We start from the raw sequence: 26,456 nt of genomic DNA, 5'->3' as shown, positions 1-26,456 counted from the left end.
CAAGTTTGTGATATATGTTAAAGATGAAAGTGAGGGTGTTGAGAAAGCAGTTAAATAAACAAATTTGCAGCTTGGTGGAAAGATCAGGGATGGGGATAAAAATTTGAGAATTGTCAGCTAGAGATAGTTAACCAAATATATCTTTTCAGTTAAGACCAAAAGGAAATAATATTAATTCTTCACACTCCCAATGTGCTGAAAACTATTACTTAGTCCCAACCTTGAAAGGAAATTTGGATGGATAAATAAAGAAAAATGTTACTTGAAACAACCCCCAGTCCCGAGGAGCCATCTGTGAACTAAACAGGGAGGTTCATGAATTTGGCCAGAGCATTACATTTTTTCATTGGTTGATAGCAAAGTAGACACATCTCAGGAGGACAAGAAGGTTGAGTTGGACCAAGGAAGGGAAGGCAGCTGACATGAGAGATGGTCAAAGTCAAGTAGCTTAGAATCAGTTCAGGTCAAGGCCAACTGGGCATTTAAAGCATAGAAAACTCCTTTTGGAACCAGCTTCTGCCTCCCAGCTAGAGTATGAGGTGACTAAAGATTTTACACTTTGGTTAATTGGTTAATAGTTCCCAATTGGCTCTAAATAGCTTACAATAAGCCTGCATCCCTATTGGCCTCTACCTCAGGCTTCAGAATGAGGCCATGTTTTCTGATCCAACTGGGTCACTCTCGCGGCCGATTAGCAGAGGTAAGCTTGCTTTCTGGTCTAAACAACAAGAGAACTTTATTAAGGCTTTGAAGTTTTCTTCTAGATTATCCTATAAGACTCTTCCCAAAGATGCTAATGTTTATTTGATTGTAGAATTCCTTTGTTCTCTCTCTCTCTCTCTGGAACCCAAGCAAGTGGGAGATGTAGCAGAAAGTACAATGACTCCAGTTTCCCAAATTGAAGAGATGGGGAGTGGATAAATCACATTATAAATCCCGAGTGCCTAACATCTGAACTTCAAGGAGGATCAATCTGGAAGTTAAAAATTGAAGGATAGCCTGGCTGGTATGGCTCAGTGGTTGAGCACTGACCTATAAACCAGGAGATCATGGTTGGATTCCCATTCAGGGCACATGCCTGGGTTGTGGGCTTTATCTCCAGTAGAGGCTGTGCAGGAGGCAGCCGATCAATGATTCTCATCACTGATGTTTCTATCTCTCTCTCCCTCTACCTTCTTCTCTGAAATCAGTAAAAATATATTTTTAAAAGGGTAAAAGCTTTAATCCCATGTTCACATGAATACATTCAATTGAAATTATAATGGATCAGCCTTACTGTTACTTCATTCTTTGTCATTAAAGGCCCTCCTGATATTTGCCCACCTGTCTTCAATCTCGTCAGGAATCTTCTTTGGTTAATAAATATGTTCAGTGCCTAGAAAACTATACAACATAAATCCCAAGACAGCATGCATCTTTCCTGGAGACAGTCAGAATGTAGTAGATATTGAGGATATTAATTTGGATTCTATCCAGAAAGGAATCAAGGCCTTATGGCCTTGGAATTTGGATAATGCCTTTGGGCTACAAGATGTTATTTTCTTATCTCAGTGACTCTGAATGGTTTAACTTAAGATTAGGCAAAGCTTCAGCAAACTCTGCGAGGGTGACATCAGTAAGCAACTGAGAAAATTGAAAACTTAAGAAAACACTTGCAGGAGCTCTCATACTGAGTGTTTTTCTCTTCTCGGCCTTTTCACTGGATTTTGTGATTGGTGTTACCCAAAGCTTTTTTTTTTTTCCTCTCCCCTATTGCAACACTGTAATCTCCCTAAAATTAACCAGGAGCAGGAGTCAGTTACAGCTCACTGGGTAGCTTGATAATATTTAGGAAATACTTCGGCATCCCCTCTGAATTTATTTGGTGAAGAAGTCCTTAGGCCCATGTTTTATACAAATTCAATATGAACCTGAAATTCAGGAATAACTCCAATACTTCAATAAAATAGTGCTGAAAAAACCTATGATGCTTAAGAGCACAGACACTCTAGAGACACTTTTGGTAGTCTGGATCCATGCCTCAAAGTAACACTCTCCTTAGTAAACTGGAGAAACAGTGGGGGTGGGAGACAAAAATCTCCACCTATTAATTGGAATTTCAACCCTGGCACTCCTCTAAGGAGAAAGCTACTGGTAATAAAAATTCAGAGTTTTCAAGGCTCAGGACAAGGCAGAGCATTAGGCCAGGCCTCAAGACACTCATCAGTGAGCATTAGGCATTGGCAATCCAGTACCTTGAAGCTCTCCACTGGGGCCACAGAGCTTCTGACATGTATGGAGATGCTGTGGTCAAGCTGCCAACTAGAATAGTAATAGGGTGATGAGTAAAGGCAGAATGGATAAGAAAAATATTACCTAAGTTTTGTTTAACAAAGAGAGGAGAAAATGAGAAAGAGAATTCTAGGGCATTAACTAGAGAGTATGGATCTGTCTTTATAGATTATAAATAATGGTTGATATTGATATGCCATGAACTGTGTTAAACAATGTATAAGCATTATCTTCTTGAATCCTCACTGTCACCCTATGAGTAAGGAACTATTATAATTTCCATTTAATAATAGTATACATGAAGACTTAAAGAGGCTAACTAAACAGCCCAAGTCTAATTAAAAAGTGGAGGTGACCACATTTTAACCCATTTATTCATCATAATGCTCAACTAATTAGGGAGAGGGCTTTGCAAATATTTACTATAGGATATCGGTAGTATCTTGTAAAACTACTTCTTCACTTCCTTGTATCAACATCTTTTACAATGTGACTTTGCAGCATCTCCCATCAAGAGATATAATGTATTTCCTTTCTTCTTGAATCTGCTTTGGCTAATAGAATGTAGCAGAAGTAATAGTAGGCCAATTCTGAAGCTAGGCCTCAAAAATCAATCTCTCTCTCTCTCTCTCTCTCTCTCTCTCTCTCTCTCTCTCTCTCTCTCTCTCTCTCTCTCTCTCTCTCTTTCCCTGAGAGCCAAATAACCACACAGTGAACAAGACTGAGCTGAACTCCTGGAGAGTGAGAAACCACTGGACCAGAAATGAGACAATCACACTCAGGCCGTTGTGTACCAGCAAGCCTCCAGCTTCTCTGGCAACTGACCTCAGATGTATGAGTGAGAGCAGCTGAGAACAGAACTTCCCGGGTGAGCACAGACAAAATTGTCAACCCATAGAATCATGAACTAAATAAATGGCTGTTGTTTTAAGCCATGGGTTTTTGAGGTGGCTTTTAATGTAGCAAAAGCTAATTGATACATTCTCTTAACTTTTCCAAAGTCTTTCCAAATTATCTGTTTAGTCAGGATGCTTTGGGGCTGCAAGTATGAAGCCACTCTTACTCAACTGCTTAAACAATAAGGAAAACATATTAATATGCACATAAAAGACTTGACAGGTTAAATCCAGAGTTGGCTAACTTAGTGGCTTAATGATATCATCAAAGACCTCGGTTTCTTTCATCTTTCCACTGTATCACCCTCGGCATGTTGACCTCTGCTCTGATTAAAGCTTCCCTCATGGTCAGTCACAAGATGGCTATATTCATTTCAGGCATCATATCTAAAAACAACGTGGGAAATGAGGAACTGTTTCTTCCTGTGAATCTCTCTTTTTTAATGAATTTTTATTTATTTTTATTTTTTTAAAATATTTTTTTATTGATTTAAGAGAGGAAGGGAAAGGGAGAGAGAGATGGGAAACATCAATGATGAGAGAGAAACATCGATGGGCTGCCTCCTGCATGCCACCTTTTGGGGATCGAGCCCACAACTTGGCATGTGCCCTGACCAGGAATCAAACTGTGACCTCCTAGTTCATGGGTTGAGGTTCAACCACTGAACCACACTGGCTGGCTTCAATGAATTTTATAATAACAAGGGAAACTTCCCCAGGGGACTTGGATAAATGGATTAAACTAATAAAGTATACATCTGGTTTATGTTGGAAAATGGTAGACATCCAACTAAACTTGGTTCTGCCTTAAGGAAGTAGGAAGGCATGTCTTTCATATAGGTAATATAGGTAGTGCTTTGCCACCCACTGTAGAGGGGTTGTTTCTGGGGATATTTTCTGTAAAGAAATTTTATTCCAACCATGAGTTTGGGTGCTTATGAATTTCAGGCACAGAAGACAGAACATGCAAGATCTTCCTGAACTGTACCTTGGTCTGGAGGGAATTTCCATCTTAGTGTCAATATCATGCTGATGCCTCTACCCACTGACTATATAGGATATCTATATATATAAAAAGCCAGTGTCCGTGACGACCAGGATGACCAAACGATTGGTCACCATGAGGTGCATTGAGCACCTCTCGGTTCCTCCCCCACGGCCCACAGGCTCCAATCGCAGCAAGGTGGGTGGCAGGCAGGCAGGGCAGTGAGCATAGTGAGCAGCGGTGGGCAGGTGGGCGGTGCTGCAAGTGCAGCGGGGCAGTGGGCGGGTAGACAGGGAAGCGAATGGGGTGAACAGCAGCGGGCGGGTGGGTGGGGCAGCAAATGAGGTGGGGCGGGTGGGTGGGCAGGTCTACAAGCATGGTGAGGCAGGCGGGTGGGCGGGGCGGCAAGCAGTGGTGGGCTACCAAACACGATTTTGCACACTGGGCCTCTAGTAACCAGATAAGAGTGGGCAAACCGTGTTAACTCCTTACCCAATAAATGAGATGTATGAGAGAATGCAAACCCTGTGGAACACATAATCTCTGGCTCATACAGTCTGTGTTGTTGGAAAAATTTTACTCAGATGACACACATAAAAGATGATGTGAATAAACTCTAATTTGTAAGATTACAAAAGTTTTCATGATTTCAGAGAATTAGAAGGTCAGCATAGGCCCAAGAAATCAGGTAAGCCTTCTGAAGGAGATGAGACTCTGAATCATAAAGACTAATACTACTAATAACAGTAACAATAATAATATTGAAATTTTGTTGCATGCTTATCATGTGCCAGGCAGAGTTTAACTGCTGTACTAGTATATGTTCTCCCTCATTTAATCCCCACAACAACTCTATGCAGTGAGCAATAGCACCATCCTCATTTCTAGGTGAAGACAGTGGGGCACTGAATCAAGATCACAAAGCTGTAAAGCAATGAACTGGGATTCAAACCTCAGCAGTCTAGCTTCAAGTCCATACTCTTTGTGGTCAGAAAGGGATTTTTGAAATAATTCTTATTGCAGACATGGAAGAGAAGGATAGTCAAGGCATGAGGAAGCATAAAAGGTATGGAGGGACAGCTCAAAAAATGGATGACATCAAACTTGCATTAGTTACCAACACAGTTTCTCCTTGCACTTATTATATTGCACTTATTATAGGGCACTTATCATGATTTTCACTGAGAGGACAGCATCGGGGCTCTACACTACCTTGGTAAAAAGCTATGTTTTTCTCAGTAAGGTGAGAATGTTCAGTAATAGGGAGTAATTAGAGATCATAGATTCCCAGATGACAACTTCAGGTGGCATGGCAATAATTTTGTTCTCTTTAAAGCAAACCTATATCAGTGGAATAAAGCAGTTGTTCTCAACCAGGGTGATTTTGCTTCCCAGAGGACAACTGGCAATGTGTGGAAACATTTTTGGGTTTTACAACTTGGGGGAGGGTGCTACTACATCTAGGGATGCTGCTAAACATTGTACAATGCCCCAGACAGGGCCCCACAAACGAGAATTATTTGAGCCCAAATTTCAAGTGCTAAGATTAAGGGACCCTGGTCTGGATAGTGCTATAAACATAGTGCTCTCAAGAATTAACATATGTACATGATTCTATCTCAGTCAGGACCAAGCGCAATAGTAAACTACCTATTCCCAATAGTAAAGCTGCCAAGGTGTGTGTGTGTATCATATGTATAGACACTTTGAATATTTATAAAGGTAGTGTTTATTAAAATACATTTCATTTTCAAAATGTAAGAGGTATCAGCTGTTAAAGTGTGTATATATTTTTGGGACACCCTGTATGTGTATATATACACCAGTCTCTTTACATACTGGGGGTTTAATGTACAGCACAGAGAATAGAGTCAATATCATTGTAATAACTATGGTGACAGGTGGTTACTAGACTTGTGGTGATCACTTTATAAGGTATGTTGAATCACATGGTTCATTTTATTCACTAATTTTTCCTGATTTTATTATTTATTTCATTCAATATCAAGTGTTACTAATCCTACTTAAAAGAAACAGAAACTAAGCCAATTTAAATGTCTTGCCCAAATTATACAGTATTTTAAAATGCATTGTGTTAAAGAATTCATAGCAACTGATTCTTTCAGTTTCCATGTTTTAATTATTACCGTTTGACTTTTAGCTTATTTCCATTTTAAAAATGCTTTGTCATCAACTCCTTTCCTGGAGTAAGTTGCATATGTCATCTATGCTGTGGCAGGTGTGTACTCAATGGAGGACAAGAACTGGTATTGGGGTGCCTGAAACTCCATGCCTGAGTAATGTGCAGTGCGATTGCTAGATTATTCTTGGTCCATCCTGAATACAGAACTATGGGCAGTGGCATGGAAAGAATCAGAACCTTAAATAGATTGGATATATTTCACAACTGGAAATTTTTAAAAATTGGGATCATATTTTTGCTTCACTATTTAGCACTTTCAATTTGTTGGCCATTTCTGTGCTATACTTGATTTAGATCATTTGCTATTTATGCTTTGCTTGTGGGTAATACAGGTCACATTTTAGAGGCTATAGTAACAAGAACTACAACCTTCCTTTTTTAAAATTATTTTTAATTATAATTGATATATGTAAGGCACCTATTTGGATTCCCAACACAAAGCAAAGAAGAACTATGAAACTATGAGGAAAACTGCCAAATACTATGATTTCTAGCCCTCACAACACCTCAATCCCCTCCCCTGAAGGACTCTGGTATAATCCTTGGGGAAGTTTTGTAAATGACATTTTGTTTGCTCATCTATTGGAATGTGCTGTGTCAAAGCATTATATTTGAAACTATAAACCTGAGGTTTTCTGCAATCATTGTACAATTAAAATGAACCTTGGTATTTCCCTTTATGGCTAAGCAGATGATAATCTAGCAAGCAAATACTATAACATGTAATGGGAATTAACATGGGCCTCAATTAACCTTAAATAATGGCAAAGAAATTAACACTGGCAAGCTTCTGTCACTTTTGAGCAAGCAGATTTGAGTCCTTATATTCATTAATTTAAATTTTCTTTAGTTCTTTAAAGAACATGTTAGATTGTCTATGGAATTGTATTAAATAAAGGCCAAAGGCTTATTGTATAAGTGAATTGTTCCACTGCTGGCTGTGGCCCCATCCTCCCAAGGACTTTGAATCTGCTTGTAAGAGCTCCAGGAAATGTAAAAACAGAATAGGTGACTCATCCCCATGTACCTGGCAGATAAGTCACAGGATCCAATCCTCAATGTAAGAGTTTAAATATCATTAGAATTTGACTACATACACAAGGCTCTACCATATTGACTAATTAATTCAACAAAACAGCTTGTCCATCAATCAGATTTTTTAAACTGAATTGATTGGTACACTAGTTGATTTAATAAATGTCAACTGATTCAATGATAGTCATAAAGTAAAATAAGAATAATCATTTAAAAACATGATGATCATTACCTAGTTGAGTTAAAGTTAATACTGGAATAATTAGCTGAGTTACCACAAGTTTGTCTCTGTCTCTCTTTAGGGATTATATAGGATGATATCCTCTGGGGGGTAAGTTATGTTATTATTAGGGTTAGAGGTAATGTGTACTTGAAAGATTTTTCTTAGAGTTTTTTGAGTTTTATTCTCTTTTTCTTTGTGTTGAAAATGCCTACCCACTGTCTCCCTACCAGATCTACATGTGGTTGTATATTTCTAGATGGATATTTATTCTATTCATGCTTTGCTTGTGGGTAATGTAGGGCACAGTTCTGAGATTCAGTCATTATAGATATGAATATATAATTATATAGTAAAATAGTTCCCTTAAATGAACCCTTTTTATTCCTCTTTATGGCCTCAAGTTGAGTAGTCTCAATACTAATTTTATTTTAGTTTTTAATATATTTTTATTGATTTCAGAGAGGAAGGGAGAGGGAGAGAGAGATAGAAACATCAATGATGAGAGAGAATTATTGATCTGCTGCCTCCTGCACACCCCCCATTGCAGATTGAGGTGCAACCCGGGCATGTGTCCTGCCCAGGAATGAACTGTGACCACCTGATTCATAGGTCAATGCACAACCACTGAGCCATGCCAGTCAGGCTCAATATCAATTTTAATAAAAATGTTATTCACAAATCACATTTTATTAATTTTGCTTTTTTAATATTTATTTCATTCTATTCTCACAATAACACTTTGGGCAAATAGGACAAATATTAGTTTCTTTTTAAAGCTAGTCTATTTACATCAAATGGAGACAAGCTACTAGTATTTCACTGGATTGCCTTCTCTCCACTTTTACGAATTCCTGCTCACCTGGGACCACCCAATTAGTAAATGGTGGTGTTAGAATTAGAACTCAGGCTGTATTGGTGGTATTGTGCATATGCCATATATTAATCTACTCCCAGTAGAATCCTATTGCCAAACAACTTAAATATTTCTGCATTCAATAATATCAAGCACAATAGATACATATCATATGGAACATCACATCTATTCAGGTCAGGTGTTGCTGCCAAGCAGTTTTCATAAGTTTTTGGATTTTGGAGTTGTAGATAAGGAATTGTGACATGTATTTTTTTAGCCCTGGTGCTCTCTACCACTATGTGAAGCAACTAATCATGTAATAAACGATGACTACTTGCACACTTTTTTCTCCTACTCTGGATGGAGTCCTATTGGTGGTCATCAGAGAGAATAATTAATCCCAAGTATTTTCTCCATCGCCTTCATTATGCACAAGATGCAATTCTTTCTTTTCACTATTGAGAATTACACTACACTTGACACAAAAAATCACTCAATTTTTCACCTGTTTATTTCTTTCTCTTTCAACTTCTCTATATCACAGACAATTCAAGAAGGGAGCGTGTGTCAAAGCGGGGATATAGGATGCCCCTACACTGTAAAATGATTCAAAGAGATTCAGGAGGATAAAGACTGAGAAGCTGTGACCTTGACAACCAGAAATTCACTAGTGACCTTTGAGGGAGCAGTTTCCTCAGGGTTATGGGAATGGAAGCCAGAATGCAAAAGTTGGGGAGCAAGTGGATCATGATGAAGCCACGACAGTGAATATAAACTTAATTTTTAATTAGCCAGAATCAATGTCCTTTAAAGGTTTTCATCGTGTCTATCAGTTCCTTTTGCTAGTTCCATGCACTTTCTTATTCTCATTAAAATCTGCTTTTCCTCAAGCACTGACAATCAAAACACAACCAAAGCTGGTACTTATTAAATTGTCTTTTTCTTTCATTGAATTGCTGGCATTATAACAGTTTTGTCTTCTAATATAAATGAACAATATTTCAACTATATCAAAGGTTAATATACTCCTGTGAGCTGGCCTGAAGATTGTCTTACATGATGTATTTACATGAAGCATCTTTAGGAACATCTTTCCAAAATTCCAAAGAACTGACTAGCAAACTAATTGCTTGACCTTAAGAATTTGCCATTTTTCTAAGTCAAAAGTTTTTGCATAGTAGCAATTTCATATGGTTCAACTTCAAGTTTTCAAGTGCAACATTGATAAAAACTGAATATTGCCACAATAGTTCATTGTTCTCTAATTATGGTGGGCTGTGAACCAATGATTTAGGATGACTAAGAGCAATTGAAACCTGAGTCTTCATTGAACTTTGCTAAATTTTTTAAGTGAGAGCTATTTGTTCAATGTAGCAAGGTACCTAACAATGGCAACTTCCAGGCTTGCCTACAACCAGTGGCCAATGCTGACCTTTGTTCTATGCCATTCTCAAGAGCTTTTGTTCTACCCTTTCCAATGGGCATGGATATGACCTATCCCTGTTGTTCTGGGAACCTACTTACAGATTGGGACAAAAGACATCAGACACTTAGAAAAATAGTATCACTCTCTCTGGGTCTGACTAAATGAATTCCTTCATCCAATACCCTACATCCATATTATTGTTATACTAGAGGCCTGGTGCATGACATTCGTGCATTCGGCGGGGGGGGGGGGGGTCCCTCAGCCCATCCTGTGCCCTCTTGCAGTCTTGGACTCCTCAGGGTATGTCCACCTGCCGGCTTAGGCCCGCTCTCCTAAGCTGGCAGTCGGATATCCCCCGAGGGGTCCTTAGCGCTGCTGTGGAGGCAGGAGAGGCTCCCGCCACTGCCACTGTGCTCACCAGCCATGAGCCCGGCTTCTGGATGAGCGGTACTCCCCAGTGGGAGCACACTGACCACCAGGGGGCAGCTCCTGCATTGAGCGTCTGCCCCCTGGTGGTCAGTATGCCTCATAGCGACTGGTCCTTCTGCTGTTCAGTCAATTTGCATATTAGGGTTTTATTTTATAGGATGTTCACTAGTCTTCAAAATATATAAGCACCATCAAGGAATAACTATGGAAAAATGACATGTAGAGACACAGTTGTCATTTCTTTACTGGCCAAACTCCTTTACTGCCCAGTAACACCATAGAGATTTACACCCACTACTACTACTACTATTACTACTACTGCTGCTGCTGCTACTACTGCTACCCTAATACTGTGACCACTGTGTTAGACTAAAGAGGCTAAATTGGCTCTTATTCTGCACCCATAACTGATAAAAATTATTTTTTAAACAATGCTATGAAAATAAAGAGCACAATAATTCAAAAATAACAACTAGAAATTATTCACTCATTCATTTGTTCATTCATCCAGTCAAGCCAAAATTCCCAAATGAGAATGGTATTCTTAGTAATAAACTTAATTTTGTCATAAATAATGAATGAGCCCTTTCCAGGACATTCTCTGTTTATGTTTTCTGATCCTTACACGATATCTTACATAGAGTGGACATTTCAGTAAATTCTTGAGGCAGGAAAGAAGAAGGAAGGATGTTTTCTGATCCTTACATGATATCTTACATAGAGTGGACATTTCAGTAAATTCTTGAGGCAGGAAAGAAGGAAGAAAAGGACAAAAAAAAGAATAGTAGGGAAGAAGAAAACTTACATTATTTTTTATGTAATTGAGGTAACTAGATATGTGACATTTTAATGAAGGAAAACAAGATGTAAAATGGTAAATAAAATACTATGTTAAGAGGCCCCATGAATGTGAAATAAGGACTGGGGATTTGAACTCTAAGAAATGTTTTACTGCCCAAGCTGGTTTGGCTCAGTGGATAGAGCATTGGCCTGCAGACTGAAGGGTCCTGGGTTCGATTCTGGTCAGGGGCACATGCTGGGGTTGCGGGCTTGGTCCATGCAGGAGGCAGCTGATCAATGATTCTCTCTCATTTTTGATGTTTCTATCTCTCTCTCCCTCTCCCTTCCTCTCTGAAATCAATAAAAAGTAAAAAAAAAAAAAAAGAAAGAAAGAAATGTTTTACTATTTTTGGTTCTTAACCTGTGTTCTCTCCTATTCCTTGTTCCTTATCCAGTAATCATAAATATGCATATTTCACTTGGTGATATTCACATTTGAAATCTGATCATGTATCATCTAAATTCAAGAACTCACTACATTATTTTATATAGTGATATTTTGTATTGGTAAGTCCTGATGAAAAATGTGGAAGAGAAAACTACACCCCCCAAAAAAAGTTTTGTATCTACAGTGCTTCTGTGAAACAAGTCCAGATATCACAATACCAGCTAATTTTTTCTGTAGTCACTTGGTTTTCACACACTTCTATCTTTCCAGTTTCATTGTAGTTTTTGTTAAGGACTTGGGGACTTGAATGACAGTGATATTTCCAATCGCTTTACAACATTTTATTTCCAGTACATATCACCTCGAAATGTGTTCCCTTGTGGCACATAGCAGGATCATTACATTAAAAATGGAAGGTGTAGTTGATGATTGCTACTCTAATTACCCAGAGTGTTTGTCAAAGGCATTAGGCAGGACACATAAGCTCCATTTTGCTGTTATATTGACTGTCAGGTTTACAGCACATCTCTGCTAGCATAGAAGACTTACCCAACAAGTATATTTAGTGGAACAGACCTTTGCAACTGGAATAAATCCCCCTTAGCATCAGAATAAATAGACAGTGAAGAAAATGATTTAGTGATCAAATTGGTTTATCTATACCTTAAAAATAAGAAGCCTATCTAGAATCAGTGTTTCTCAGCCACTTTTCCAATTATTGAGACATTTTAGACATATTTTCCTGATAGCTTACCCATGAAATTTTAATGCCATAGATATACTTTGTATCTGTTTATGTAATGTTGCCCTTTGGAGGAATATAAACCACTGTAATATCTAAACTTTTTTCTCCCTACCAAGAACAATTTCCATCCTCATGACAATACATGTCTTGGATTATGCTTGCTAGTAATTACACTGATTACATGTGTCACATATCTAGTTACCTCAATTACAAGCATTGATTAATTCAGAAGATGTTTCATCAGTTCTATATGCAAAGATACCCTATTCTGGTGTATACAACTCAAGAGGATGTAAGATAGAAAATGGTTCTTCAGTAAATCATATGTTGCCAACTGAGAGATCAAAACTCATTCCTCTCCTAAAAGTAAGGAACCTCTAATAATATTAAAGAGCATATGGATCCCAAGTAAAATGGTGTCCAAGTCAAAAACCTTGCACCCACAAATTCTGCCTTTGCTCTCAGAAGAGATAAGACTATGAGCTTGCAACAGCTACAATTTCATGTGCTTGTTTATAAGCACACATTGATTGAGCTCTGACTATGCAGACTTTTAGCTCTATGAGGGCAGGGACTGTTTTGCTCACCATTGCAGAATAAATGAAAGAAAAAAGGGAGAAAGGAAGGGAAGGAAAGAAGAAGACAAGGCAGTATGCTAACTGATTTGAAAACTGCCTCTAAGAATATTATATTTAGGGTGAAGATAGATATGTAAACAAGTAAATAAAACAAAATATCATAATCATTTCAATTGAAAATTTATATCAATATGGTGAGGTTACAACCCAGTAATTAATTCTATCAAATTAGAGATGGGAGCAAACTAAAGTGGGTTATGAAAATGTTTAGACAGGCTATATTAGGGTTTTGGGGGGCCCTAGGGCATTCTTGGTTTGTTGTCTCCTTCTTCCATAAAATACACTTAAATATAACATACAAGATGAGCATAACTATCTGAGCATTCTAACAGCACAAAGCCAGGAGGTCCAGGAAGGCAAGATGTTTAAGTGAAATAGACCCTAAGGATAAGCTAGAAGAGTAGCTGAGAGATACAGAAGAGTGTTCTAGGTAGAGGGAACACCTTGTTCAAAGACCTAGACGTTGAGGGAACTATTATGATTGATGAAAGAAAGGCAAAGAGATAGAAAAAGAAGGGGTGAGAGATGAAGTTAGAGGGGAAAGTGGAGGTAAAACTACAGTTGGCCCAGTGTTAAGAAGTCTGGCTTTATCCTAAAGAAAATAAGACGCCATTTAGTGAACATACAGTAGAGTATACAGATGTTAAATTATAAGATATACAACTGAAAATTATATGATATCATTATCAACCAATGTCACCTCCAATATATATATTTTTAAAAATAAATAAAAATAAAAGCTTCTATATTAGGAACCAACAGGATTAGGTTTGCATGTTGGATATTCATTCAAGCTATACTGTAGCCAATGGACTGGAAAGGGTGTGGTGGACATTCTGGGGGTCCACAGGCCTTCTCTTCAGGGCCCATGTACATATATCCTCAGCTTCTGAAAATATTGGCTTTTAAAAGTCTCACAACTGAGTCCTTCGATGGGAATTGTCCCCAGCCACAGGGAGCTATCTTTCCCAAGGGCAGACCCTCTCCGACAGCACCCATGGCCATAACTGGCTAATGAGATACAAAGGCCCATCCATCTTATCTCACTCAATCAGGGACAATCTCAGCTCCTAACCTCCCTGAAGGATCGACTGAGGCCTCTGCTGTAATCATGTTGCTGGTCACTTCTTGGTCTACCTAATCCTACTTTATTAGTTTCCTATTGCTGCATAACACATTACCTCAAACTTGGTACCTTTAAAAACACACATTTATCATCTCACAATGCCCATGGGTCAGGAGTCTGGGCACAGCGTAACTGGATCCTCTGTTCAGGTTGCCAAGTGTTGGCCAGACTGTATTCTTATCTAGAGACTTGAGTCTAGTTGTTGACAGAATCAATTTCCTTGTGTTTGTAGGACTGAGGACGCCAGCTTCTTGCTAGGGCTGTTGATTGATTGGAGGCTGCCTTCAGAGCCAGCAGGCCACCAGCAATTCCTAGAGGCTGCTTAGTTTCTTTCATGTGGGTTTCCCAACGGCCACTTACTTAAGCCATCAAGGAGAGTCTCTAGAACAGTGGTTCTCAACCTGTGGGTCGCAACCCCTTTGGGGGCCGAATGACCCTTTCACAGGGGTCACCTAAGACCATCGGAAAACACATATATCATTACATATTGTTTTTGTGATTAATCACTATGCTTTAATTATGTTCAATTTGTAACAATGAAATTGGGGGTCACCACGACATGAGGAACTGTATTAAAGGGTTGCGGCATTAGAAAGGTTGAGAACCACTGCTCTAGAACAAGTCTGCTTAGACATAATATAAAGTAATTGCAGGAGTGATGGCTCATCACCTTTACTGTATTCTATTCATTAGAAGCAAGCCACAGGTCCCATCCTCACTCAAGGAGTGCAGGTTGCATGGAGGTGTAAACATCAGGAGATGGCAAGTATCTTAAAGTCTGTCTGCCACACTCTCACCTTCCTCACTTCTTACAGGTGTATGTCCTGAGAGAAGACCTCAATAAACCTTCATGCAAGTATCCATTTTAGAGTCGATACCCAGGGAGCAGTATTGGAGGCAGGGAAGTGAGCTAGAAACTGTTGCTGTAACATCAACTATGGGGATAGCAGTGGGAGACTGAGCACCAAATTCTCTATTAATAAATGTATAATCATTATTAGCATTTAGAATGACACATGGCCTATCTGAAAGGAAAACCAATTCTAAAAATTACAAGATGTCTTCAATGAAGGATACATACAACAAAAATAATTCTTTTCTAGATCTGTAGAACAGATTAAATATAACTAATAAAAATTAGGCTTACTATGTTTCACAGTGTAGAAGTAAACCTCAGACCACAGTCACATAATCAAAAAAAATAATTAGCACTTTATTTATTATAGATTGTACTTTTACAGATTGCAGAAAAAGTCAACAAATAGAGCTGCACTAGTAGAGATTGACAGAAAATACATAAGCAATAGTTATAATAGGATCAAATTCTACCTTGTTTATCAATACTTCCATTTTTATCCATCCCATGTACAATAATTACTTTTATCCTTGCTTACTTAGTCATATACAGAATGATATAAATAATATTCATAATTATTATAGGGATTCTCCATTGGAAAAATATTTTTCCTTAGGTCTCCAGAGTGTAAAATATATATAGTCCTTATTTTTGAAAATGCTTAAATACTGATGGACTTTTAAATCAATAATTACAAACACCAAATGACTACACTTACACACTGTGTTGTCAGGGAAATACTTTAAAATATTTGGAGTAGTCAACAGCTTATGATTCCAATGGTCTTCACAGGTATTATTGATTCACTTTCATGCACATTCAAATTTTCTTACAAAAGAAGAATGGTGAAACAAAATATGTAATCTGCCCTTAATAATTTATGGTGCTCAACAGTTGCACAGAAACATGTGTGAGTTTCTTGGGAAGCAGAACAGCAGCCCTTCAAAGAGGGGTGAGCCGCTCATCCTCTGTCATGAAAGTGTCATTAATGTGCCATCCCTTCGTATCTAGGGGGTCACAGGGGATGCCATTTTCAATAGTGATCGTGTTTTCACTCTTATCTTCAGTGTCATCCACTTCAGATGGTTCTTTGTTCTTCCTAAATGCACATAAAAAGAATTATTGGGATCTAGGAGAAATCATGGTCTTCTACACAAATAGGGAAAGCAGGAAAGGAAAGAGGAAACTTAGAATGATGAAAAATTGATGCTATTTATCTATATATATAAAACCCTAATATGCAAATACACCAAAAGGCGGAACAACTGAACAATTGGTTGCTATGACGTGTGCTGACCACCAGGAGGTGCACACAGAACATGGCGGGTGTCAGCTGCAGAGGGATGGTGGAGCAGGTGAGCAGGGGCACCATACCAAGGCAGGGCACCAGTCGGTGTCATCAGGGCAAACCTCTGATGGTTTCTGAAAATTCTTTGCTCCTGTGCACCACAGACCTGCCCGGCGCTTGCACCTGCAGCCGATGCTGGCCCCACTCACACCTGCTGCCAGTGCCAGAGCCACCGCTCGCACCCACTGCTGGTGCCCGGCACTGGTCCCTATCGCTTGGCGCCGTCAGTGGGTGTGAGCAGTAGCTGCCATCCCCAATTGCCCCTAAGGGCTTCTCCATCTCCCCCTGCTCCTGAGGGGTGATCAGGGCAGCAGCCGCCGCTCACACCTGCTGATGGCACCAGCCCCACTCACACCCACTGCCAGCACCAGCCCCAATCACTCCACGCCATCAGCAGGTGCGAGTGGGGCCTACTCTATCAGTGCGTGGGAGCAGCGGCAGCGGGAGCAAGGCTGCTGGCAGACCGGGGACCTGGGGCCACAGTGGGAGGAGCCGGGCAGGGGCTTGGAGGATGGGCCGAGACCAGCCCCTATACCCACTGCAGCCTCACAGCCCACAGTTCCTCTCAAGGTGCATGAATTTGTGCACTGGGCCCCTAGTTTTCAAATAAGCTTCAAAGATCATAAAGAGCTGATGTTGTGTAAAGACGCTATCAAGATAAGAAGTCTGCATGGATGACATATACATATTGATCAAAATGAATGATCTTACTTGAAATACATATATACGAATGCATATGTATATTTATATAAATGAATATGTTTTCATACATACTTATATACATTACATTAACACACAAATTGAATGAAGGCATATGGGGGAAATGTACGGTAACTTGGTAAGTTAAAAAATTGGCTCTAGGACAGCGGTTCTCAACCTGTGGGTCGCGACCCCCTTGGTGGTCGAACGACCCTTTCACAGGGGTCACCTAAGACCATCCTGCATATCAGATATTTACATTACAATTCATAACAGTAGCAACATTACAGTTATGAAGTAGCAACGAAAATAATTTTATGGTTGGGTCACAACATGAGGAACTGTATTTAAAGGGCCAGAAGGTTGAGAACCACTGCTCTAGGAGAACTTAACAAAAATTGAATTTAAAAAAAGTAATAAGTTCCTCTCATAGGATTTGACAAATTAATGGTCTGCAAATGTTGAGTGAAAATCAAATTGAAATGACATATGAAGAAGCAAACTCACATTACTTTAGAGCAAGGAAGTAAACATTATATATTGTAGGTATCATTGCTTGGCTCTACTCATTACAAAACAGTTGTATTTATTTGTAAGCCAAGTTTCTGGAACTCAAAACACATTTTACGGATTATATTACAACTTGTAGCTATAATTCTAGGTCATTTCAAAAATACTACATGACAGGATAAATTCTGAGTTTTCATTCTCAAATCCTTTGTAGACACTGCTACCCCACCCAAGTGGTAAACAGGCCCTTAATATTTCTTTGGAGTGTGGAAAGCTGTAGCCTTTAATTCAAAGTTCTTCCTGTCTTTTGTGAAAGACCAAAAACAGTTGAGCCAATTATGCTTGATATCATAGAGGTAAGGAGCAAAATGGAGAGGTGGGTACCTCTAGGCCAGTGGTCGGCAAACTGCGGCCCCTTGAGTGTGGCTCTTCCACAAAATACCACGTGCGGGCGCACACGTACAGTGGCCACACTCAAGGGGCCAAAGAGCCACATGTGGCTCGCGAGCCGCAGTTTGCCGACCACTGCTCTAGGCAATCACAGAGAGGAAGAGTTTCCCTGAGGCTTATCGCAAGTTAAGTGTTGGGGCACAGTGGAGGCATGATGTTAAGCACAAAGCTCCCAGACTTACCAAAGATTCTATTGTCCCAGGAATCTAAGGAAACTCCAAAGAGGCAGACCTGAATGATCACATGTCTGGGATGATAGGCATTGCTGTGGTGACTGGGACAGACTCCCACCACTATGGAAGTGCCTTAGAACCTTAGTGACTCTGGAAGGTGAGGTGGTGAAGATACCCCAGTGATGACTGAAGTAGGGTTTCCTATTAGTCCTATATGAAAGTCTACTCCAATATGCTTTAAAGAATATGTTGTAGGAAGAGAGAGAGAAAAGAAAGAGCTTGTGTTTATGAAAGAATGGTAGCTGATGTAGAAGGAATAATAGAAAATCACCACTATAATAATAATTTATTCTAATGAGGCTCATCAATGGATACTAAACCACTGTGTGAGAAATAGTTAAGGAACAGGATATTTACATGGTCTCAATATATCACCCCCACAAGCAATGTACTAATTATAAAGAGACATTTGTATTTTGTTAAGGGAGGAATTTGGTGAACATCACCAACAAATGAGACATATTCACAAGTGCCTCCAGATGTGACACACTAAAATTATATATTATATATGTAATTCTGTGTCCCTGCCCCACCCCATCACCAATTTTTTACCTTAATCTCTCAGGAGGAAGTAATCAGAGAAATCAAAATCCAAATAAATGTAAAGATATGTTGTAAAACAGCTGATCTGGACTCAGCACAGAGTGGGCTTAGAATTGGATGAACAGACACATAGGTGGCTGGCTACCTAGTTATACAGAGGATAAATGGATGGATCAATGAATGTATATCAATGAGTGACTGGCTGGATAAAAAGTTAATGGATGGATGGACTACGTTACTCAGACAGTACCCGAAGGTGTATCTTGAATGGAATCCACTGCAAAAAAAGACGAGAGAGAGAGAGAGAGAGAGAGAGAGAGAGAGAGAGAGAAAGAAGAAGAAGAAGAAGAAGAAGAAGAAGAAGAAGAAGAAGAAGAAGAAGAAGAAGAAGAAGAAGAAGAAAGGAGGAGGAGGAGGAGGAGGAGGAGGAGGAGGAGGAGGAGGAGGAGGAGGAGAGGGAGGGAGGGAGGGAGGGAGGGAAGGGAAGGGAAGGAACACATACACGCGTGATATTTCCTGTATCTCTTGTATTGTTATTTTTTCAAATGGATGGAGGAAAATATTCATTATCCTACCTTAGGAATTAAGAGTTAGTATAGATTTTGCCAGGCTTTGTTGATGGTTTATTAGATAATTTCAAATACCTGGAGTTCATAATGAAAGTAGCATGCAATACTGTAGATCCCACTGTCATCACTTGAAAGTATTGTGCCATTTTATATGCCTCTGTCAAATGTGTCACTATAAGACCCAATGCTGGGTTGAAAGTTGGGGGTTATCATCCCAGAGACCTAGGAAAGGATAGGCTTCTGTGTTTCTCCATCCTCAGAGTGAGGCACTACAATGGCTATTCCAGGCCCCAGCAATCAGTGATCAACACAGGTTGGGGTGGGCATAGTTTCATGTGATGAGAAGGTCCTCCTGCCAGATGATGTCACCTACCAGAGGATTAGAATACCTTGGCCCCTCCTCTTCTGGACAGGAGTATTGTTACTTTCCACGTCCTCCAGAAAGCAAAAAAGCAAAACTGACATTCTATAACGATCAATCCCATCATTTCATTTATAGTACCTAACATTCATTGAGTAACTATGTTTTAAGTGCCTACTATATGGTGGAAGAGACACAGTCCATGTCCTAAAGTGAAAAGAAAAGATTCAATAAAACGGAAAAACTCCAAATTTCACTCATGCTCCCCTCCCTCCATTTTTTTATGGATTATAAAAGAGAGGAGTGATATTTCAGTAGGGATGAAGCCCTGGAAACAAATGTATATTTATAAATTATCATTAAAAAATGCCTAGCTCAATCAATTTTCCCCCAAGTCACTCCTGATTGGGCTTGGAGTGAATAATAAGATCCATAACAATAAGGAGATTTTAAACAGTCCAATCTTACCCTAAAAATTTCTGTGTTAAGTATGAAAGCCATATTATAAAAATCTTAGTGGACGGAGCAGTCTGAAGTAGGTGGCAATGTAACACAGTGTTGGAAATAACAGTTGCCAGTGTTTATTTACCAGTGTCTTCACTTTAAAAATGTTTTTATGGAATTGGAAGAAAAATTGCAGACAGCTGATCCCAGGCAGATCACTGCAAGGAATCTTGCCTCCTGCTCCTCAACCACAAAGGAAAAATAATCCATCTGTCACTACAAAGGAATGAGGAGGAACTAAAAAGGAAGATGCAAACAGATGAGGACAAGTTTTATTTTTTAGAAGAAGGATTTCTCAACCAAAAGAGATGCTGAGTGAAATTTCTGTGGAAATTTAGCAAACTGAGCTGTGTCAGTGGCAAAGTAGGTACATATTGTTCTTTTGTGACCTTAGAGTCAGTCATACAGAGTCTTGACATTGCTGGGCTTTACAAATTGCAGTGTCAGTCACATTCTGGCTGGTGGACGTGATAAGCAGTTCAAAGGTGATCTTACAGTAGTAATACAGCATTTTGTCACGTTTCATAGTGCGTACTGTAATAAACTGATTCACTGCCTGTGCTAAGAATAATAAAACTTAACTATCTTTCTGAATCATTCCGATTTGTTGTTCTGAAAAAAAAAAATCCTGAAAAATAAAACTAAGCGTTAAATGACTTCCGCTGTTCCTGCAATGTCAGGTAGTTCAGGAAGAGAATAAAAAAAAAAAAGTGACGGGCCCAGCTGGCATGGCTCAATGGTTGAGTGTCGACCTATGGACCAGGAGGTCACGGTTCAACTCCTGGTCAGGGCACGTGCCCGGGTTGAGGGCTTGACCCACAGTGTGGGGTGTGCAGGAGGCAGCTGATCAATGATTCTCATACATCACTGACATTTCTATCTCTTTCTCCCTCTTCCTTCCTCTCTGAAATCAAATATATAGATATGTATTTTTGAGTGACTAAAATACCTGAAACTAGCCCCTAGGAGCCTTCAGTGTGAATAATCTCCCACAGATCTAGAGAGAAGGGGGACAAAACAAGTATCGCGTGTCCCTCAGAACTAGGGGGTGTTAATGAATAGGGATTGCTCAAGATAAAGTAGTGGTGGCGAAAGAGTACTTCTGTCTTCCTTCAAAAAGATAGGGCTGAAGAGCCAAGGACCAAGAATAGCCATAAAAACAACAAAAGATAGACAAATATGATTTTTAAACACATAATAAATTATTGGAGAATTGGGGCTGTCCTCATAATCAATATGGATGATTCCTGGGGAAAATCGTGTTGCTGGAACAGTTTCAGTGGGCATTGCAGCACAGTGAGATTGGTGGGCTTTGGGATCAAGCCTGCCTTGTTTTAAACAATTGTACCAGTACGTTCTAACCATATATCTATAGGCAGATTGCTTTATATCTGCCATGTGATAGCAATAATAATAATAATTAGTATCTATTACATGGCAGAAACCAGTGCTTTGCGCACATCATTTCATTTAATTCCCACTGCAATATTATGAACAGTGTATTGGTGTTCCTACTTTTCATATTTGAGCTAAGACTCAAATATGTAGAGTAACTTGTCTTTCAGAATGCAAGAAGATTGGTGAAAGCAGTGGACCTAGAACTCTATTTAGTCTCGCAGGCTTCACTAAAAACACATATGTGATTCCTATTGAGTATGTACATTTAAGAGCAGCAAAGAAAAAAACATAATTATTAAGCTCTAAAATTTCTGAAACAATTAGGGAGCTAGGTAAAAAATATTCTCATTTTCCATATGTGACATATTAAAGGTCACTCAGCTAATAAATGCGAGGGTCTGAGACTGGAACCTAAAACCAATAGTATTGATCCAGTGCTCTTTCTACTAAAACACACACAGCACATCATCGACATCACCACCATTACCATTATCACATCACCCTCACTATTATAAGCATCATTGTCAACATCATCATCCACCATCACTATCACCATTATTACTACCAACACCATCATCATCATCACCATCATCATAAGGCTGACAAGAGAACTAAAACATCTACATCTGGGCTGGGGCTAGACATAGATCTAGTACAGACATCATTGTGAAGTATATGCAGTTCATCTTGCCTCCCTCAAGACTAAAGGTTTAAGGGACAGATCATATATTTTCCATGATTAGAAAAGGCTTTCATCACAAGTATTAGGGCTCTCTCCACTTCAAACTATACCTTCTCCTCACTCTGAAATAATACTTTGCACAAGAGAAACCCACCATATTATAGCAAACTTAAAACACAACTAATCAATTCATCTTCAGAACGTTGTCATAATTGTCCTGACTATATTTGCTAATTATTGATGCTCTCCAGGTTTACAAAGAGATTTGTCCATCTGTTTTCCTAGTTTGAACATGAAATGAATTTGTGGAGGCAAAGCTGTGACAACAGCCTCACTTCTCCCAGGCAACAGATTATGATGCTACACACCCAATTATTATATTACTGTAGAATCTACTCAGAAGGAAAGAGCTGATCCCAGCACAAACTAGCTGAAAGGCCAGCAAATGGCAGGATAATAAAATAATAGTAACAGCTAACACTTATTGAGCGCTCGCTGTATGCCAGGCACCACTCTAAGCACTTTACTGCATTAACTCTTTTTACCCCACCAAGTTAATTATTTCTAGTATACCTCACTGTTGCTATAGCCAAGTTATCTACACACAGAGGAAAAAATTAACCAACATGATTCTAGCACCACAAACTATATTCTCCTGAGCTTGATTTCTCTGACTCATTGCCTGTGCTTCCTGATATTCATACAGTTAATGGATTATATATAAGAGCAGAATCAGGTGATAAATACTTGGAATCTAAGCAGTTTATCTCCAGAGTCCATTTTTTAAACTCCTATGCTATATTGGGAAATATAGGAGATAAAGTCAATCCATAAAGGTTACAATCAATAGAATCCATAGAATTATAGCATTTTAGGATTCATGCAAAACTGTAAAATATTAAATGTAGGTATTCAAATATTACAGAGAATATTTCTTAATATTCTAAAAAATAATAATAAACAACTTGTACCAAGTCTCTTTGTATCACATATCATGCCAAGTTCAAGAAAATCAAGCAAGCACAACTTGATCTCAATCTTTGAGTTTAATTTGGGACTAGATATAAATCACATTTATTCCACAGCATTTCACTTATCATTTGTGAAAAATTATAAAGCCCATGATTTAAAATGATTCCCATGTGTTAGTAACTAAGGTGAAACATATGGAAAGTAGCAAACCTCAGGAGAAACATTGAGTTGAACACACACTTGGCCAAACAGATCTTACATGTCCTATCTGGGCATCAACCCTTTTAAAAACAATGCATGTCCCACTTATCAGAATTTTCCTTTCTCGGTATCAGAAAGAAAGGTTTAGAAGCACCCAAGTGGTCCAGTGAAGAGTTGAGGCCTCCCTCCACTTCCCATCTGTATCAGAGGTACTTGTAAACAAAGTTTTCTCCTTTCATCAAACTGAGAAACCCTGTCTCTTCTCAACCTGCCCCACAACCTTACTAACTCCACCACTAGTCTGAAGTTCTCTCTTGAAGTAATATCATTCATTTAGACAGCAAAATTTGCAAGTGTCCCAGAATCCAGTTAAATAAACTCAAGGAGTAGAAATTTATTCACAAGGTGCTAAATTGGAAGCTGTCAAACTAAATTAATTAAAGTAACCTGAATATTTATTAAAATGCATCCCATTCAGAGATTCTAATTTAGTGGGTCAGTGATAAAGCCAAGGAACCTACATTTGAAACAAGTGCTCCAGGTGAGTCTGATGCAGGGAGTTTATTCAAAGGCCACTTGGAGGAACGCAGTTCTGTATCATACCATAAGCACTAGAGGGATGAGCATCATCAAAGGGGGGAAGTATAAAACAGCTAAAAAGTACCTGGGACAAGATGGCGGCTACAGGCACTGGGCCAAGAAGAGGTAGGCCAAGGTGGGGAGGAAAGAACTGTGGAACTGCTGGCATTTGGAGGTGGATGACTACCAAAGACTAACTCTGCCTACCCAAAAAGTCTGCTTAGCTCTGTATATCTAGCTTATAAAATCATAACGTAGATTTAAAATTGACTCTGGATATGTAACATTCATATGGTGTAGAATAGAGAGAATTATAGTAATGGAAAGAAGCATAATTAAATAAGGGACATTGGACTCCAAAAAGCCTCTAAAAATAAGAGCATAAGTGCTATTTTTTAAATCATCATTTTTTTTAAAAGTTTCAGATATAAGGCATTATCTTCAGCTAGGGACAAACCCTCTCCTCATTTTTCCAAGTCATGAGCAAATAGAAAAACACTCTTTAATCATTCCCTTTCAATATCTTACCTTCTACGTTGCCGGATTCCTGATAAAACCAACAGCGTGATTGCAACTATGACGATACAAAATACCACACCAAATATAATAATCCAGATGGGCACAGATGGGTCAGTGGGTGGTGCAAGAGTGGAAGGAATTTTTAAGAATTCCAGAGTCTGGTCATTCAAAGAAAAGGCACTGTTGATCCGGTTCCTATTCATTCTAAAATACAATGACAATAAAAACAAACAAAACAAGACAGAAAAAAATTAGGAACAGAAAATGTAGACCTATCTCTCCATGATTAGGCAGTTTGACGAGGGCATTCAGCTGTGGTATTCTTTTCATAAGTTGCTGTGCTCTTCTATGCACTACAGCCCTCCCTTGTTGCAAATGTCCTAGAAGTAACCAGAAGTCCTGAACTTTGAGCTCTGCCCACCATGTTTTATTTCCTAAGAGGTAGCATCTAGATTAAAATGACAATAATCTATTTAAGGTGATTTACATAAATACCAACAGCCCCAAAAGATAAAATTATATGTTAACAAGTGAATGATGAACATGAGAACAAAAGAAAATCAGGAAGAGAAAAGAAAACATTAATCCAGGAGCAGTTGCAAATCCATCAGTTTGGTCTTTTTCCCCCCATTAATTCAACAAACATTTGTGGAAAACTTACTAAGTACCAAATACTGTGCTAGGTGCTATAAAAACAATGTGAAATAAAAATACTAAAGACCTTACAGTGTAGAATCATGACAGATCGGCCCCTCTATAATCACAGTGCAAAAAATGTTCTATGAAAAAGGCAAATATGGGTACAGTTGGGGAGCCCAGCAGAAGGCTAAGTACATCATAGTGAGAAATCAGGGCTGCTTTCCTGAGAAGGCAACTTTTGAACTGTGTTTTGAGGAACAGGTAGGAGTTCTTTAGACGAAATTGTGTAGTGAGTACAGGAATGGAGACATGGGATAGTATGATTTTCTCAGTAAACTGCAAGTAGTTCTATATGACTAAAGTAAATGGTGCTTTAGGAGTTCAAAAGACTAGAAATCATAAAGGTAAATGTGCTACTTTTCCTGGGGAAAATCTGCATTTTTGGTGATGTTACCAGTTAGGGAGGCATGGAAACATGCCTTAGGGAAGGGTTGGTTATAAAGACTTCTTTGACTGAAACCAAAAAAAGTTCATTTCTAACTGGAATTTGAAAACTAGATGAGATTTCTTAGAGATACGGTATGACCTTTACTGAATTCACACTGGACTAGCTGACTTCATCTCCCTCTAGAGCAGCCCTGAAAAATAGAAATACAATGTGAGTCTTATGTGTGACTTAAAAAATTTTAGGAGCTGCATTTTTTACAAAAGTGAAAACAAACAAGTAAAATTAATTTTAGTAATATATTTTGCCCAATACATCTAAGAAAATATAATTTCAACATATAATCAATATTGCCTTGGTTCACGTCTTATTTTGTATTAAGTATTTGAAATTCAGTGTGTTCTTTACACTTAGAGCATATCTAACCTTGGACTAGCTACATTTCAAGTGCTCAATAGCCACATACGGCTGGTGATTACTGTCTTGTACAGTGCCCATATTGAACTTGACAGTAATGGCTTGAGAATCTCTGCAGATCCACACCAAGCTATCAGGAAAGACCTCCTTTAGCAAATAAAAATCTATGCTGAGGCATGATTATTCATTAATATAAAAGATAATCCCAACCAGATAATCTATAGCAGGAGATAATGTCAATGTGATTTTTACCAAACTGTAGAATGTTTTCTTTTTTTACAACCTAATATTGATAATCCAGGAACACAAATCTTTCCACAAAATAATGAACTCCTCTACTAAGGTGTAAGTCAGAGTAAAATGAAAAGTTGTTCTGCATTCTCATCCTATCTATTTGGTTGGTTAACACTTTGCCATTCTATCACCTTTCAGGCTGATTAGAAGTTCCAGTTCAGTATACAGACTAAATCTGA

At 38.8% G+C, this 26,456-nt stretch overlaps 1 protein-coding gene across 4 annotated transcripts in view; it reads right to left on the bottom strand.

The window, feature by feature from the left end:
* Nucleotides 1-15,249: 15,249 nt before the first annotated feature.
* CLTRN (collectrin, amino acid transport regulator) overlaps nt 15,250-26,456 on the bottom strand; it is a 39,103-nt gene continuing 27,896 nt past the window's right edge. For all 4 annotated transcript variants that reach the window (XM_059679566.1, XM_059679565.1, XM_059679567.1 and 1 more), the window contains 2 exons: nt 24,492-24,686; nt 15,250-16,013 (listed from right to left, as the gene is read on the bottom strand). In XM_059679566.1, coding sequence (XP_059535549.1) covers nt 15,857-16,013; nt 24,492-24,686 — 352 coding nt within the window. In that variant the 3' untranslated portion in view covers nt 15,250-15,856. The remainder of the gene's footprint in view (nt 16,014-24,491; nt 24,687-26,456) is intronic.

This window comes from Myotis daubentonii, chromosome X, assembly GCF_963259705.1.
Source record: "Myotis daubentonii chromosome X, mMyoDau2.1, whole genome shotgun sequence".
Taxonomy (NCBI): Eukaryota; Metazoa; Chordata; class Mammalia; order Chiroptera; family Vespertilionidae; genus Myotis; species Myotis daubentonii.
This window is presented reverse-complemented; position numbering and strand designations above follow the sequence as displayed.